This window comes from Tyto alba, unplaced genomic scaffold, assembly GCF_018691265.1.
Source record: "Tyto alba isolate M040663 unplaced genomic scaffold, T.alba_DEE_v4.0 Super-Scaffold_8, whole genome shotgun sequence".
In the NCBI taxonomy this organism is placed as follows: domain Eukaryota; kingdom Metazoa; phylum Chordata; class Aves; order Strigiformes; family Tytonidae; genus Tyto; species Tyto alba.
Window position 1 is genome coordinate 11,973,145 of NW_024881329.1, and position 17,146 is coordinate 11,990,290.

Sequence of the window (17,146 nt, forward strand, 5' to 3'; positions counted from 1 at the left end):
TGACCTCTTAGCTTGTCTTTTGAACTTGCCTCCTTGATTAACAAGGGCTCTTGTGAGGTGCAAGGGACAGGTCTACTGCACGCAGACATTGCTGACGTTACCTCACCAAGGGCAGGGTGCTGGCTTGCTGCAAAGAAGTGACTGTTCGGGAGGCAATGCTTCATTAATGAAATAGCACATGATGAGCCCGCAGGGCCAGTGCTAAAGATCACCAAAGTTTCTGCCCATGGTCCCTCAGTTTCCACAGTAAGCAGCCCGCCAGGAAACGGGCGATGAGAACAACCGCCCGCACCGCGGCCCTTAGGAGCGCCGTGAGCGCGGGTCCTGGTGGGAGGTGGCCCACGGGACCCAGCCTAACCCCCACGACGCGGGGGAGGAAGACCCAGGCCCGACACGGGGACCCGACCACCGGGCCTGCGCCGCCATCTCCGCTTCCTCAGGGCCGCGCCCACCCACCACTTCCGCGCGCGGCCGTGACGCACTTCCTTCCTTCCTCCCGCCCGCCACCGCCCCCGACTCTTCCCAGCGTCCCCCGCGCGGAGCGGCACCGCTCCCCCCGCCTCGCTCCGCCCCCGCCGGAAGCCGGGCCGGAGGCGCCGCGCCGCCATTTTCTCGCTATCGCTGCTGGAGCACTGGGCCGCGGCGGTTGGCGCGGCCGGGGGAGCTGCCGGTGGCGGCGGCGGCAGCGCCGGGCGCTTTTTAAAAGGGGTTTTTAATCTGTTTGGGGGCCTCTGTGTCCTAGCCTTGTTTTAATACGCCATGTCCGGAGAGGGAGCTGCTGGCGACCAGGTGAGCGGGAGGAGGGGGAGGTGGCAGGCCGCTCCCTGAGGGGAATGATGGAGGCTGGGGCGGCCCGGGCTGGGGCTGCCCGGTGGTCGGCCGCGCTGTGGAAGCCTCGGCGGGGCTAAGCGAATGGCGCAGCGTGTGGGGTCGCCCGGAGCAGCCGTTGCACTGGCGGGCCGCAGCGGGAGCTGAGAGGAGCGCGGCCTCTGCCTCTTCCCCACGCCCGTCAGCCTTGCTGCGCTTCTCAGGGGAGGCGGGCGGCGAAGGGCTCCCCTCCCCCACCGTACACACCCATTTTGAGGAACTCTGGTTTATTCTGTCAGTGAAACGTTGCGCTGGGGGGAAGGGGGTGCGCGGAGTCGCTCCCAGCGTCCGCCCTCGGTAAAACCGGCAACGCTCCGAAAAACTGTCAGCCTTTGCGTTTCTGGTAAGCGAACTTTAATTCAGGTCGAGGTGGACGTTAGACACTCCAGTGGGCTTCACTTTCCCGATCTCATTTATTCGTGGTCATTGAGTACACGCACTCCAGAAGAAAATTGAAACCCGGATAAGCTGTTTACGTTGATACAGTTGTAGTTTTTGTGATGTTAGCGCTTGCTGTACGTATGTACTTAACATATAAGGCTGCATGCCTCTTTAGCGATACCATTTTCCTCCAGAATAAGGCATGATTAGAACACCTTTAAATTAGAAACAATAAAATATGCTTATTTAATAAAGAATCTTTGTGATGCAGCATTCTTGTTCATGGGGATAAAATAACTACTGTTTCCCTTGGTTTTGGCTTTTTTTTAATAAACTAAAATATTTATCATAACTTGTTATTTTCTAGGCAGGTTCAGAGTGTTGTATGTCATCTCTTTAAATCTGGTATTACCATGAACTGCTTCCTACTTACTGGCAGAATTTCTTTAAACAGGTCTTTTTAATAGTTAAGGTTATCTTTAAAATTGGTATTAATTGGAGAGGTGGGGATGAAAGTTCCTGGCTGAGGAAGGAGTGATTGATAGCACTGTGGCATGCCTTGGTGGCCCATGTATCTTACAAAAATAAACTGATGGATTACTCTTCTGTTAAGAAGCTTTTTCATTGTAGAATGTTAGTTTCTTTACAAAATAGGTGATGTTTTTTTGTCTGGGCCTGTACTCTGAAAGGGTGGAGTGTAAACTCACCAATTTGTGGGGAAAAACAAGTGCTCAGAATGTAAAATACCCACTTTCTGTCTCATTAGGACAGTATCCTATGAATTACCAGCCTGTATGCTCAAAGCTGGTCAGGCTAATAAGTATACATGTAGTATGTTTAAGCAAGAGATTCTTCAAAATGATTTACTTCATCACAATGTAGATGGCTACAAAGGTGTAAGGCTGTGCGCCAATAAAATTTTGATAATCATATGTGTAATATGTTTCACATTTAAGCAACCCATTCCAATATTTTTAAAATTACATTGATGTTTAATTGCATAATTAAGCTGTTGTTTAAAGTAATGTGTGTTTCTGTAGCTTGTAATACATTGCTATTTAGGTAAAAACAAGGCTGACAAGGTTTTCTTTTGCAAGGGAGAATTTAATATGCAAAAGGTTGAATTACTGTTTATATTGTGAAGTAAAAGCTCTTCTGGAAAGTAACAGCTTTAATATTATGCCATATCACAGGGTTTTAGCATTCAAAAAATTGCAGATCATTATTTGCAGACTATGTAAAGTATATAGTTTGACATATGGCTTGGATTTTCTTTTTTTATCCATATTAAGGTTCATCCTCTACACAATGTGATTACTGTTTTCATGTTAGGTACACTTTAAATAAAAATAATAGAAAACCCAACTCTTACAGGCTGGGTTATTTTTTTTTTTTTTTGCTACTTCATTCTCTTTATTCAGGCCTCTGGATTCTGGTTTCCTAGAAGTCTCTAATTTTGTTTTGGTCTGTTACCTCCCTTCCATCAATTTCCTTCAGTTTCAGTAACTTGTCCTCTGTGACTTTTTTTCTTACCCTGGCAGACTTCTGTTTCTTACTGGTAATGTTAAGATAGGCCATAGTTGGATATCCATGTCTTTAGCAATGCTATCATGAAGTTTTCTGCACAGTAGGCTGCCATTTATCCATTTGTGTAGTGAGGGAGGTGTAACCAAAGTAAGCCTTCGTGCCAGTCTGTGGTCTTACAGAGCATGATAGGACTAAATTCACTGTGTCTCTGGAGGAAGGAGTAGCAAGCATTGTGATTGGGGCAGTTGTGCCTTGCTCCCCTCCCCACACTACAGCTGTTACATATTGCAACCTAGTGCTATCTGAAGGGTACTCTAACTTTGCATGCACGATATTTTTGTGGTTGTAAATGTTCCTTTCTGTAGGAAGCTGAAGCTAGGCAGAGGTTGGATTGCATCTGGCTTTCCTGCTTCAGGTTTCATCTGCTGTTTCCACAGCCAGCTTCTGAGTTTCTGGGTGCCATTTTCATTGACAGTGACATAGATGAGTATAAAGGGGTGACTGTACAGTTAATTTGCATCTATGTTGTGCATAAGTTGTACATGTGACAGTGTATGATGCAGATGTTAAAGATCTTTGACAAATCAGAATTGTTAGCTCTGACTCACTGGCACACAGGGATGTCTGCATCTTGCTTCCCAGATCTTAAGGTTTTGAGGGGACTTCCAAAAGTAGCCACGTGAATAAAAAATTGCCGTGCTGTCTCCAGCAAGTACAAAGTTGTGGTAGTGTGGGAAGGAAGAACAGGCTGTGGAATGTTGGATGTAGGGAGGGTGGAAGAGTAAAGGTATTGTACCGGGGCAGTGCTATTGAAATGTGACTTTATTGCGTTTAGGCTGAGTTTAGCTCCAGGCACTGTTAGGCTGCTTTACTGCATACATCAGGAGTCTAAGCTAAGTTGTCTCATCCTTACATTGTTACTGTAGAACAGACTGGAGCAGTGGGGCAAAGAAATGTGATGTAGCCACCACTATTGCAGTATATTGAAAATTCTTGCACTCTGTTAACTATGCTAGACCCAGTGTAATTTCTACAGAACCAGTGGAATGATGTCAGGGCTTAAAATCTGTTAGGTCCCTGCCAGACTCCTGTCCAGGTCTATGTGATGTTTCAGAAACGGGAATTTCCAAGGTTGGTTTTTAGAATACCAGACACTTAACCCTGTCTATATGATAGAAGTCCACATTTGTAGACTGAAAGGCTGCATCTGTCATGTTTGCCAGAAAAATGCCTGATAAGATCTTCCCAGTATTTTCATGTGTTGAGGTTACAAAGAGTACATACATGCACCTGTGTAGGTCTTTAAGTTTTTCTGGACCTTAATGTACACATCTAGTTTTATTTCAGTCATGTGATGGTTGTTTCATGTACTTTCTAGCAAGATGAAAAACTGTTGTGCTCTCTGCCTCTTTCTACCATGACGAAACCACTCCTTTTATCCACTTAATAAATATATACTTGCCAGGCATCAATTTTATTTGAAGACTTGATGCAATATTTGCTCTACCCCTGCATTAGTTGCCTTCTAATCTTTCAAGGCTAGAACATGCATTTCATGCTTCCAGTAACTGTTTAAGATACATACCCCAGTCTGTGGTGCATGGTACTTTGCATGAATATGAATACGGTCCAGGACTAAGCTGTGGAAAAAAAGATGTCTGTGTTATCTCTGTAACTACAGAAAAGACCTCTAAAGCAGTCTATTCTGGCTTCTTACTGGTACTTTTGTCCTTAACTAGTCTCATTCATGCCTCCTGTCTTTTTGATATAATACATTGTGTAAGTTTCTGAATTCAGAATGCAACAGTGTTATTAGCTTTAGCTTAACATTTTAAAAGCATGTAATTGAGTGCAATACTGAAAGCAGCTTATTCTTGCAGGAATATGTGGGTTTAACATCTTGAGAGGAGCCATTTGTAAGGAACTCCTCTAAGAGCATATTGTTTTGTATGGTATGTAGGAAAACTGGGTTTACTGTCACTGTTTACATGTACTGTAGGAACAGGTTGTAAACAGAATGAACACAAGGATTGGTGGAGGGAGACTTTTGAGTGAGTAATGTTGTTTTTTTTCCAATTCTTACACAATTATAAGTAATCTTCATATTTTAGCTGCATTTCCAGGGTCAGTAAGTTCCAGGGATACCAAGATGTTAAAAGGGGAAAGTGTGTCTGTCTAAATGTTAGCTTTTCAGAAATAGTCTCATGAGGAAAGAATGGTAATCATTACTAATCTAAAACTCTTGAGTTGTTTGGAGAGATAAAGCAGCCCAGAGTATGTTGCAGGGAGGGCAGTACTTACAAAAGTATCCTTTTAAAATTATTTAATATTAATATGCTGGATTATATCTGTTAATAGTGACCCAGTCTTAAAGGACAAAAATTCTCTCAAGATTGTGTTCACAACTGAATTGACTTAGTGATAAAATAGAAGGAGGTGTAAGGCATTAAAAACAGATTTAAGAAAGTGCAAGGATTGATAAGGTGTAACTGTAGTGTAGTGAAGAGGTGTGTTACTGAACATTTTTAAACTTGCTCTGTGCACATACAGCTAAACTTTAAGAAAAAAACCCTTAGGGTAGACAAACTTGTAAATTAACCTAACCAGACAACTAACAAAGTTTGTTAAGTTGCATGTTAATATATTTAAAATAATGTTCACTGGGTCTGTTGAAGTCCAGACTGTACTAAACTGTGCAACAGACAGCTGAAACCTCCAAAGAGTAGCTTCTATCTTAATGGACATAACACTCTCTTTGTAAGTAGAACCAATTTGACTGAACTAGCTGTTAAAATTCCTGCCTTTTTTGTGTACAATGGCTTATACATCTTCATAATTAGTGGTGTTTTTAAAACATCTGAAACGGGCCACTTCACAGGTGGAACAGCTGTTTAAGTAAAAATCTTTCATTGCAGAAGATCCTTTTGTGGAAACAGGAGGATGCTTTAAGCAATTGGATGCATTAGGTGGTGTGAATAGTGGAAAGAGGTGTTTGGCTAGGTCTTTTTTTACACACTTTGGAGTCCTGAGGGTTCATTCTCAGAAGCCTGGGGAAACAGTTAACTCTCACTTTTAGCAGTAAGGTATAAACCAAGAATTTTTCATTGAAAGTGGTTGATAGATAACTCTAGTAAACACTAAAAGTCAACTTGGTTTCTTCTGTTCTTGTTCCCTCAGGCATCTTTTATGAATTCAAATTTGGATTTTGTGCAGTTGATGTATTTTGCAGAAAGGAACTCATAAACTTATTGTTGGATAATGTGGTTTTAGGTCTTTTCAGATTTTAAAAACTGGTCATAAAGATCATTTCATACTCTTAGTATCTCTGAAACTAAAAACCCACTGGTGTTTATCTGTCTGTAAATAATAAAAGGGAATCTGTCAATCAGACTAGATGGTAATGATACAGATACTTCTGGACATGGAACCTTAAGTGCTGAAATAATTCCATGACCTCCAGAGGGTTGTTTGTGGGAGGTATACTGAACACAGTTACCGAAAGTGGAGGAAAAAAAGTATTTGTTCAGTTTGCGTGCAACAATTCTTGGCAGCATTTTTTTTTTCCAGGCACTAAAGAAAAGCTAAAAGCCAGTATCAGTTGAGGTGCAGTTTTTATGCTAGCTTCAGCAGTCACAACTAAAACCAGCTTAAGTCTTATATGGTTTTGCATCCTTTATTCGGCATCACATCTGATCCTGAAATCAAGGAGTTGAACCATTAGAAAGTTAATCACTTTTCTAATAGGATTATTTTTTTGCTGACTTAACTCCCTGAACTGGCTTGTTATAGGATGAGATTAACTCAAATGCCTCTGTTAACTAGAGAGAGGGACTGAAAAGGCTTAGCTAGGAGCAGGATCATGACAGTGAACAAACAGCCAAGACTTAAGTATTCATAGTTTAGGGTATTGGCTGTTGTGCAAGCAGTACAATGAAGAATATATAATCAAAAGCTACATATCCTTGAACTGTGATAACAGCAGATCTAAGCACAGAGGGCAGTTAATGTGCAGTTTTCAAAACTGGGATCAGATGTCTTTCTGGCTATAGTTGAGCTAGGTTAAAAGTCAAGCTCATTGTTCCCTTTCACTGCATGCTTGCAGTAGATGTCCTCACAGATTTGATGTGTGATTGAATCCATCTTTACTCACAATTAGTTCTGGCAAAACAGTGCAGACTGGAAATCCTAAGTGTTGATTTCCCCAGTATATTAGGAGTTCGATTATTTGTGAAGGTGCAGTGCAATGAGGCCTTGTGTTGGCTCAGATATAACCAGGACACAGATTTTCCTGCAGTGCAGTTTCCCCCTCTGAAATGTGGATGGCTTTTACCCATCCTAGGGATGGCTTTTATCCATCCTAGAGATGGATAGGGACTGGAGAAGGACCGCTCACTGGCCTGAAGTTGGGTGTTTTCTTACGTATGACATAAGGTACAAGCAATTCCAAGCAGTCTAGCTAAAAACTCTGATCATATGATTATTTTCAATTCTGTAGAGCTCCTCTAATTTTTGTCTTCTATAACTGCATGGAAGACTATCTGCTGCTGCTTAGTGAATATTTGCTAATTTAGGAAATCAGTCTTTTAATTTTTTTTAATAAAAGAATTGAACTTTTTATTGTGCTTCTTACACATATTAGGAGTCCTGTATCAAACATACAAAATTAGTGTAGGATGGCTACGATTATGCATCATTGTATCAGCATTTTTTCACTAGCTTAATTTATTCCAGTCTTTTTGAATTTATTGCCCTATATCTGCATAGATGAAATCCAGTTCCTGGAAGCCTTAACTGTTTTCACTGCAGTGTCAACTGAGTTTTATGTGTCAGATGGAAAGGTTTGAGAAATGAACTACTACTAAAAGTTTGAGATACAAACTACTACTGTAGTTGAGACATGCTGCAGCATCCCACTATACTTTTTCCTGTTTGAAAGTCACTACTTACAGTGTAGGACCCTGTGCTTCCACAAATACTTCACTTGTTTTTGTACAGTGTTTGTTTTTTTTTTTTTTTTTTTGTAGATGACATTAAAAACTCCTGATAGGCATTTCTGTCTAATTGCATGCAGAATAATATATGCTTGATTGAATATTTGAGACAAGTAGATTTCACTGAGATGAAATATAATGAGAAGCAATGCTTACCACTGATGTGGGAGAATTTGAATTAGTGCTTTATTGAATAAACAACATGTCAACTTTAGGTTATCTGTAGAGATAACTTCCATAAGTAGTCTTTAAACTTTGGAAACTTCAGCTTCAGTGCTATTTTCTGTAAGCTGAAATTGCATGTCATTTTGGAAGAAATAAAAGCACTAGTTCATTTCATACTGTGATTTATATCTTAGGCCTGTATCAGTTAACTATAATAAGCAGTATTATAGAGTCAGCATTTTGTTGGACTTAGGGATGAAAAAATATTCATATGGAAATTTATTAATTTACTACTTTTGAGCTGACAACTTTGAGCTACTAATTCTTAATTTGATTTTTTAAAATCAAATTTTATGATTTAGTTTACGGTGGGACTTGATAACTTGCCTTCAAAGAGCTACACTGCTTTGTACTGAGCAATTCATTTTAAGAATGACTTGAAAACTGAATCAAGAATAATAATGGTATTTAAACTCCTATAAAGCCCCTCATAGGAAATTTTTTTCCTTTCTCTCTTGTGCATAGCTGCTCTTACATGTCAGTAATGATTCTGCGACATTTTTGACCATTTGTCCATTTTATAAGTAAATTTAATTTAAAATCTTTTAATAGATATGCCTTGAATTATATCCTGCTGGTAGGACTGACATTAACTGGTAGTGCTGAAAAATATTTTAAAATACAGTAGCTTTTTTAAATGATCATGTTGAATGTCAGTATATAACGTAAGCGAATCTTGTATAGTAGTGCATTTGCAGAGGTTGACAAAAGCAAGGGGACAGGGCACCCCTGAAAATAAAGTTGATGTTCCTAGGTACCTCAGGCTTACTGCATTTGCTAGCCCCAGCTTTTTCTTTGCTTTTTTTAAGTCACTGTTTTGTACAATACTTCACTGGCAGCCTATCTTTGAATAATGCCACTGTAAATGGTATTCCAGTAAAATCCATTAATAATAGCTTGGATTAGTATTATTGAAACATCTGCTTTCCTTCATGAGTGATGTGCAATAGTGATGCTTGTTAATTTTTACTAGAAGTCATACCTCTGTTGTGTCTAGTTACTTTGTTTCCCTTTAGGTGATGCATCTTTGATAGAGTATCAGTTGTCTGTCATGTTTACTGTCTTTTTCATCTTCAGAGCTATGTTTTGGCCTAGATCCAATATTAAGAATTAACATAATTTCCTTGAAATAATCTTCAAGCAATTGACAGGTTTTTAGAATTTTATGTGCAGTAAATCAGTCACACTATGGTATATAATACCGCATCGGATATTCTCACTAATTATATAGCTAATTTATAAAATTTCACAAGAAAGGTCTTGTAGCAATAACCACCTGTAAATTATTACTCCATCTCACAAACACAAGAATTTACTTGATCATGTGATTTGGGACTGCAAACATCTGCCTGAAAATGAGTCAAGTTTGGAAAGGTAGTAAATAAGCTGGAGTACAGGTCAGAAAAATATTTCATGCTTAATTAAAAACTTAATGTAATTTAGGGTTGTAACAAGTATGTGTTTTAAAGCTTGTCTGTATGCAATCATCAGATTGTAATTTTTTTTTTCATCTATTCTGCTAACTGTTAAATATAGAAAAAAAAATTCTGGGGATCATAAGATATTTTCACAAGTCTTTAAAAGAACATTTAAACCTATACTATCATAATGACTGTGTTACCCAGTTAATGTTCAGTTTGGTAAAGCTTTTATAGTATCAAGAAAGCTTTAAAACTCCAATATACATGTCTTGAGTGTAAAAAAAAAAAAAAAAAAAAAAAAAAAAAAAAAATAGTGCCTTAATGTTGTTAATGCCAAAACTACAGGAGGGCAACTGTAAGAGTACACTGATTAACAGATCAGAAGGTTAACAAAGAAATTGTGCTTTGGATAACATGTACATGTTGCTGCTAGAACCATCATCTCCTAGTTTTCTTTTTAAATCTCTAACTCATGATACAAAATACTTACTGTCCTGCATGTACAGAATGACTTGTACAGTAACCTGGGTTGGTTTGGCAGAGATCTGTAATAGAAAAATTGGTCTGACTATACTTGTTTCAGGTTGGTAAAACTTGTTTAAAATTCATAGTGCAATAAATTTTCTGGCAAACTCAAATTTGTTCTAGTGTTGTAGAAACATTTAGTCAGTGTAGTCTAGCTTTTTGCTGGATCACCACATATGTAGAACTTATAGTAAGAGTGCAGTATTTTACTGGGACAAGTTGTTTTCCAGATAAAATTACAATTTAGTACCTCCAGCATAAAAACAGAACTGGAATATTACATTGTCAGAATGTTGTTGTTAGTTTGACTTTGTAGCTGGGACAGAACCTTTCAAACTCTGCTTGTGATCTCTTATGTCTTCTCTTTAATTTTTCTAGGCTGCAGAATATGTCCCAGAAAAAGTGAAGAAAGCTGAAAAGAAACTAGAAGAAAATCCATATGACCTTGACGCTTGGAGCATTCTCATTCGAGAGGCACAGGTTTAGTGACATAGGATTACATTTCCTTATCTATGGTCCACTCACACTATTTGGTTCTGGAGTAAAATCAGCATATTCATTTACATAAATCATAATATTGTAAATGCTGTTTTGATTTTCAATTTTTAGAATCAACCTATAGACAAAGCACGGAAGACCTATGAACGCCTTGTTGCCCAGTTCCCCAGTTCTGGCAGATTCTGGAAACTGTACATTGAAGCAGAGGTTAATATTTTTACATTTTTTCTTATATAACATTTAATAAGAGTTTAAGTTTACACTTTCATAAGCATAAATAAGATAGGCACATTATATCTAGGGAAAAGGGGATTTTAAATATGCCTTGCCTTCATTTTGTAAAATAGGTACAAAGGAGTGATTAAAATGAATTCTAAAGTATTGGGTCTTTTATAAGTTGATGATTGTTGCATTATGGAATTGCAACAACATTAAAACCGTTTCAATGGTATTGGAGTGCTTTAGCCTTTTATTTACTTGTCGTGTCAATTTATTGCCTCCCGTGTCATTTATTTAGAGGACTTTTTTTTATTTATACATACAAACTTATTTGAATGACTTTCTGTGAATGTTTGAATCTTTTAATTTTTTTGCTTTCTTAGGGAATTGAGTGTTTCTGTGAACAGCGTTTTCAGGGAGGGTGTGGGATGGAAGCTGATTTCTGGAATGAAAATGCTGGGGAAATGCATTAGCACAACTCATTAGCTTCTAAAAATCCCAACAAAATTGTGATTATTTACATAACTATATAAAACTTCCCACTAAGTGCATTGATCATTTACAGTCTTTAGTGACATGCTACAAAATGCACTGTATAATCTGAGGTTGGTTCTTTTGGTTTTGTTTTTTTTGGTTGGTGTTTTTTTTGTTTGTTTGGCTGTTTTTTTTTTTTTTTTTTAATTTTCTGTAGCTGATATTTAATGCAAATAGACATGCTTTTTATGGGCATTTTGAGACAGATACTCTACATGCTGAACTACAGGAGTGGGGGACCTGTGTTCTATAGATAAGAAATGAGATAGCTAAATTTATTTTCCTTTTATGTGAAAATTGCTAAGCAGCAATCTGAGTGTCAAAACTGCATTCTGTAGTTACCATATCTTATTTTACATTAAATTACCTATCCAAATGTGTTCTGGCAGTAAATTTTTAAGATTATTAAATAAAATTGGGAGGGAATCTAACAAATTTTTATATTACAGTTTATAGTAAGATGATATTGTGCAAAATAGTGCAACCTAAATTTAATATTACCTAATTACATAGCATAGAATTTTCACTCTCTTGTTTCCAGTAGTTTGTAGTAGTAGTTGGAGTGTCAGTGACTGGACATAGATGGGACATTATGAATGCACTAACACATACAGATGTGTATTTTCCCTCTGGGACCCTGCAGCCAAATCCATTAGCCTCTTGTACCCCACAGTGTTTGCTACCGATTCTAGTCTCTGGAATCTAACCTAGTTTAATTACATTATCTGATTTCTGGGCTCATTTAAAACCTTTATTTTTCCCATGCCTCAAATTTGAGCTGAATAAGACCACCTCAGAAAGCCTGTACTATATTGGAGATCTTTCAGCAGAGAATACTATTATCAGTATAAAGTTTCTTGTCTGAGGCTTCTTATTCTTGAACCATGTTCAGAGATAAATTGACAGACATTACCTCCCATAATTGATACCTTCTAACTAATTTATAATTTGGTAATATTTAGAAACGTTAACAGTGGCAAAGCTTAAAACAATCTAGGGTATAATTTTTTACGTGCTTCTTCAAGGAAGGAAGGAAGACCGGTTTCTACCCAGCAGGTATGGTAACCAGGTAACACAAGGCAAATTTGAGAAGGAAAGAGTTGGCATAAAGATCACTAGTTCACGTGTGTGTGTGTGTCTGCCTATAACTACACTTCAAATGTAAGAGAAATTGAATATATGGTTCTGTTATTCAAAACAGTGGAAAACCATGGACTGTAGAGTTCTGGCAGAGGTTCCACTTAAAAAGGGTTATATTTGAAAGAAATGTAAGAGGTTACTTTTTAGAAATTTATCTTTCATTTTAACAGGCAGATTTTTAAAATCCCAGTTATGACTTAAATTTTCAGCTTTTCTTTCCTGGTTCCAGTAACTTCTCTCAAAACCCATATAGTGACGAATTTAACTAGAAAGCAACATGCTTATCTCTGCATTTTTTTTTTTTTTTTTTTTAGTATATGTAACCATTTATAGCAGTAAGCTGAAATAACTTTATTTCCAAATTCCTCTATAAAAAAAGTATATTCACACAATTGGGCATTGTTGTCAGTGTTGCTTTAATTTGCATATCGTATATACAGTCCTATCTGAGAGTAAATTCAAAATGAAATGTTTTCTCAAATGTTCTTTTAACAGCGCGGTTGAATACAAATTTAGACTTCAATTAATTTTTGAAGGCTACCTGAGATAGAGGAATTGTTTTGAGGATTCTTTATTGCAGCCATAAGATGTACAAGGAATATAGGGAAGGTATTTTCCAAAAGCTTTTTTCCTTGAAAATCTTTGTAGTGTCCTCCTGCTAGAAAGTTTCTCTTGGATAGTTCAGAAGTGTAGATCTTTCCAACCCTGAGTATGGGAAAGTAAACCTGTGGTAAATCTTCGTTTAGCATTGCTTTTGAATCACTTTCACTGCCTCAGTATTTAAATCTGAAAATTGTTAAATCTTCAATCATCTGTAAGCAGTGTTTTTCCTGATGTCAAAACAAACATACTACTTTCTTCTTTGAACATGATAACGTTTCCTCTTTGCATCACAGAAAGACAAAAAGGGAGAGAAAAGTCCAGGTGGTTTTCTGGCAGGTTGTGTTTCACTAGAGAATTTTATCCTCTGAAAGACACAAATCTGAGCTGAATATCATTACATAGTGGTGGTCTCTTATTGGAAGATGAGCTAGGATGAGGGTTAAGATTATGGCCTTACAAAAAAAGGAATTAGCCCTTTAACAGCTGTATACTCTATGCAGTTGTTAGAAATCTTTAAATTTCCCTTTGCTTAACTTGAGGAATGTGTTCTTTTTAGTCACTTCCAATCTTCAAGTAGAAATCACTGTTTATAATCTGTATGAACAAAAACTCTTTCCCTGCATATATGCCAGTTCATTTTGTAATGTAAAACTTCTAAGCACAGGCCTTACTGCTGTGATTACCTCTGGTTTTGATGACAGTGTGTTCAGCTCACTGTTTTTGTGTATGACTTCGTTCCCTAGTGAAATATAGCGTAAAGCAGCGCTCAGCACTTAGTGTATCCAACTCACTGCTATTGATACATAGACTGTGTTGAACTAACTGAATACTTCATGTCTCCATTTTATGTGCCAAGCACTGATTTATATGCTCTGGTCTCTCTATTATGACTGGTTTGATAGTCAGTAGAACACAGAGATTAACTGGGAAGAGCGTGCTTTGACAGTTTGTTAATGGAAACTCTACTATTAAAGTTTGATTTTGTCAAAAATTTTTGATCCTCACACTGGTTCTTATTTCTTCTGACATTCAAAGAAGCAGTTGCAGGACATAGAAATAATAGAATTGGACGAAACAACTCCCAGCTCACAACGTTTTTGGGTCATAGCATTTGAATGCTGAAGACTTACGAGAATAGTTTTGTGTAGTGAACTTGACAGACTATGCAGTCTGGTTTTGATATGTATTTTAGCAAGTAAATTAAGTTATTCTTCATCTACTAAAATTTAGGAAGTGGTACAGTAATATTACTCTTACTCTCGTTTTCTCTAGTTGCTTAATGCACATTTTTCTCTTGATACCTTTCCTGTATAAATCTGCTTCCAGAAAACTTGAATCAATTCACATGTCAGTGCCCCTTTCACAGTTTTAAGAAGGAGCATGTAAGTCTCAGTCCCACATGTGCCATAATGTTAAATTCCTAGATCACATGATCTGGATTCTAGCCTGCTCTGCTGATTTGCTGTGTCTTCTTGGGTAAGTTGTTTAAACTGTTTTGCCATTATTAAAACAGATACCTACCTACCTCACAGGGTTGTTGTGAGGCTCACTTTAGTGATTTAAGTACTTTTGGCATCTGGCTAGAACGTGCTACAGAAATGTAAAATAAATTCATATGTAATACCCTATGATCCCATAGGCCCAGCTGTCTATTTCCTTTGTCTCTTTGACTGTTTGAACCATCTTTTAGATACAGAAAGACTTGGTAATGCTTTTCATGCCTTGAAAGAACTTTTATTTCACCAGTGTTGTAAATATTTCAGTAGTTCTGAAGTAAGCATTTGAAGTTGACACCTTTTTCTCTGCTAGTTTTCTTTTAAGAAATCACCCGGTTGAAAATCCTCTTAAACACATTTATTAAACTATGTTCATGTATTTGCAACATTTTTTTTTTTTTAATGATTTAAAGAACTTTTAGTTCCAGTTGCTCTCGGTGGAAACTTTAATCTGTAATTGTCCTGAATGTTTCAGGCCAGTTCACACCACACCTTTTTACCTTTTTCATTGTTGAGTATATTGCATTATATCCTGGTCAATTTGAACTGTTGTTAGTAGGGGTTGAAAGGTTGCCATAATTAAAGATTTAAAAATCATAACCACAAGACAGTTGTGACAAATACTCCAAGTCTAGAAGCAATAAATGCAAAGCTAGTAATATGCATGTAAAGTGTTTGGCTGTCAATATGTATTTTTCATCTTGCGAATTTTGCAAGTAAGACTCCTGTGTTATTGCTTGTTCTAAAGAAATGGAACTAGATATATTTGTTCAGATAACTTCTATTTGATATGAACACTTTGAATTTTAGATGTCTTGGTAACAAACCAGATGCTGTATGAGGACTCAGGTTGGGACTAAAGCTTAGGGTTGATTGTTTTGCATTTCATCATATGCAATACATCAGTATCTTTAATTCATGTAATTCACACTGGTGTGGATACTAGTCAGAATGTATCATTTAACGTACTTGTATATGAAAAATGTAAATAAAACCATTTAGAAAAATGATTGTTTTTGTTTAAAATGTTTGTGTTTCTTCAAAGCATTTTCTTCCCCTGTTTTACTTTAATCTGGTTCTGAGTTCAGAAAAAAATTGTTATACATACCACCAGAATTCTTCTGCTTGGGGAAAAATGGGAACTGACTTCTGTCAGGATGAAGTTGGAGTGATCAGAAGTCAAAGTAGAATAGACTTCTTGGCTAAGATTCTGTTTAGCGGTACTTGGAACTGAAAATATTGTGTACTAGCTGATCTTTGTTAATTTCTTAATGGAAGGCATACCCATTATAACCCATGCCCACCCTGCTAGTCTGCCACATTTCTCATAGTAAACTTCTGCTTTTGAGAAACTGCCGTACAGGTACTCTGTACAAACATCCATATTGCACATTCTTGACTACCTCGGTCTGAGATTTTTAATCTTTTTTGCAACTGTATTATTTATGATCTCTTCTTACTCATGTGTGGACTTGTTCCATTCCTGTTAATAAATGTTGTTCTGTCTGTGTGATTATTGTAGACTTGAACTAGAAAGTGAATGCAACTTCTTTCCTGTCTTTTCTACTTAGTATGTAAATACAGGCATGTACATCTTGCATAGTTGCCATGGTTCTACAAGTTGTATAATATCAGAAAGTTATCCACATTTGACATTTCTAGTTTCAGAAGATGTGTGGTACAATACTAGTGGGTTTCTTTATAACTCTGTTTTCTGTATTTGATTATTAAAAATACCATGGGGCAAGTGTTAGGAATTTTAATTTTTGAAGTGGAAGTGATGCCTAATGAAGAGATTACTCTGAACCCTCTTCTATAGTGTGTTGCTGTTTTCACATGAATAAACATGAACTACTTCCTGTTCTGTTGTATTCTTTCCATGTGGGGTGACAGAAACATCCCTATTAGAAGTGTTAGTTATATAAAACTCTTGTTCACAACACTTTTGAAGTCTCACTTTCAAATGTAATGAGGACAGTGAAAACTTCTCATTGTGTGCTTTCTTTTGTTGAAGTCATTTGTTCATCCTTCTATTGATGTTTTGAAGGTGGAGCATGTGTATTAGGTTAGGCACAAACTTCAGCTTCTTTCTCATGTCTGAACCTGAAAGAACCAGCAGTAAAAATATAGACCTATCTTGTGTACCCTGTATTAACTACAGATTGATTATCTTCATCTGCATGGTTGAGGGAACTATAATTGTTACTTCTTATTTCCACATTTCTTCCAGATTCCGGTTGTCAGCTGGTTGAGTTACCTGATGCTCTTTATTCAGATTTTGAGAAGCCAGATGGCTGAGAACACATTCTGTTAAACCTTATTTACTAATACTACTACATAAAATAATTTTTGACTCTAGTTGCTGCAGAATTTCTTTGCAGCCTATGAAAAGGCTTTGAATCACTGCTATGATGAAATATGGTGGCTTTTCTTAGCTAGAAACTGTGAAGGCAAGCCATTTATTCTGGCACTCCTGTGTCCTGTTGGAACAAATGTTCTTCATTTAAGAGTGTGCATTGTTTTTTCCCCTCATGAGGGTATGCTTTTTCTCACTGATGTCTTTAATGCGACAGAGGGTATACATCCAGAAAGAATTTTGGTCTTCTGTAATGAAGTGTACCTAATACCGTAAGCTTTGACACTTTTCCTTTCTTACATAAAACAGTTCAAAAGTGAGAAGAAATATGCATTGATGCATAACTGTACTGTTGCAGAGGCA

At 37.4% G+C, this 17,146-nt stretch overlaps 1 protein-coding gene across 2 annotated transcripts in view; it reads left to right on the forward strand.

Moving 5' to 3' along the window:
• The first annotated feature begins 545 nt into the window (after positions 1-545).
• CSTF3 (cleavage stimulation factor subunit 3) overlaps positions 546-17,146 on the forward strand; it is a 52,383-nt gene continuing 35,782 nt past the window's right edge. For both annotated transcript variants that reach the window (XM_033006992.2, XM_042784490.1), the window contains exons 1-3: positions 546-789; positions 10,316-10,417; positions 10,547-10,642. In XM_033006992.2, coding sequence (XP_032862883.1) covers positions 760-789; positions 10,316-10,417; positions 10,547-10,642 — 228 coding nt within the window. In that variant the 5' untranslated portion in view covers positions 546-759. The remainder of the gene's footprint in view (positions 790-10,315; positions 10,418-10,546; positions 10,643-17,146) is intronic.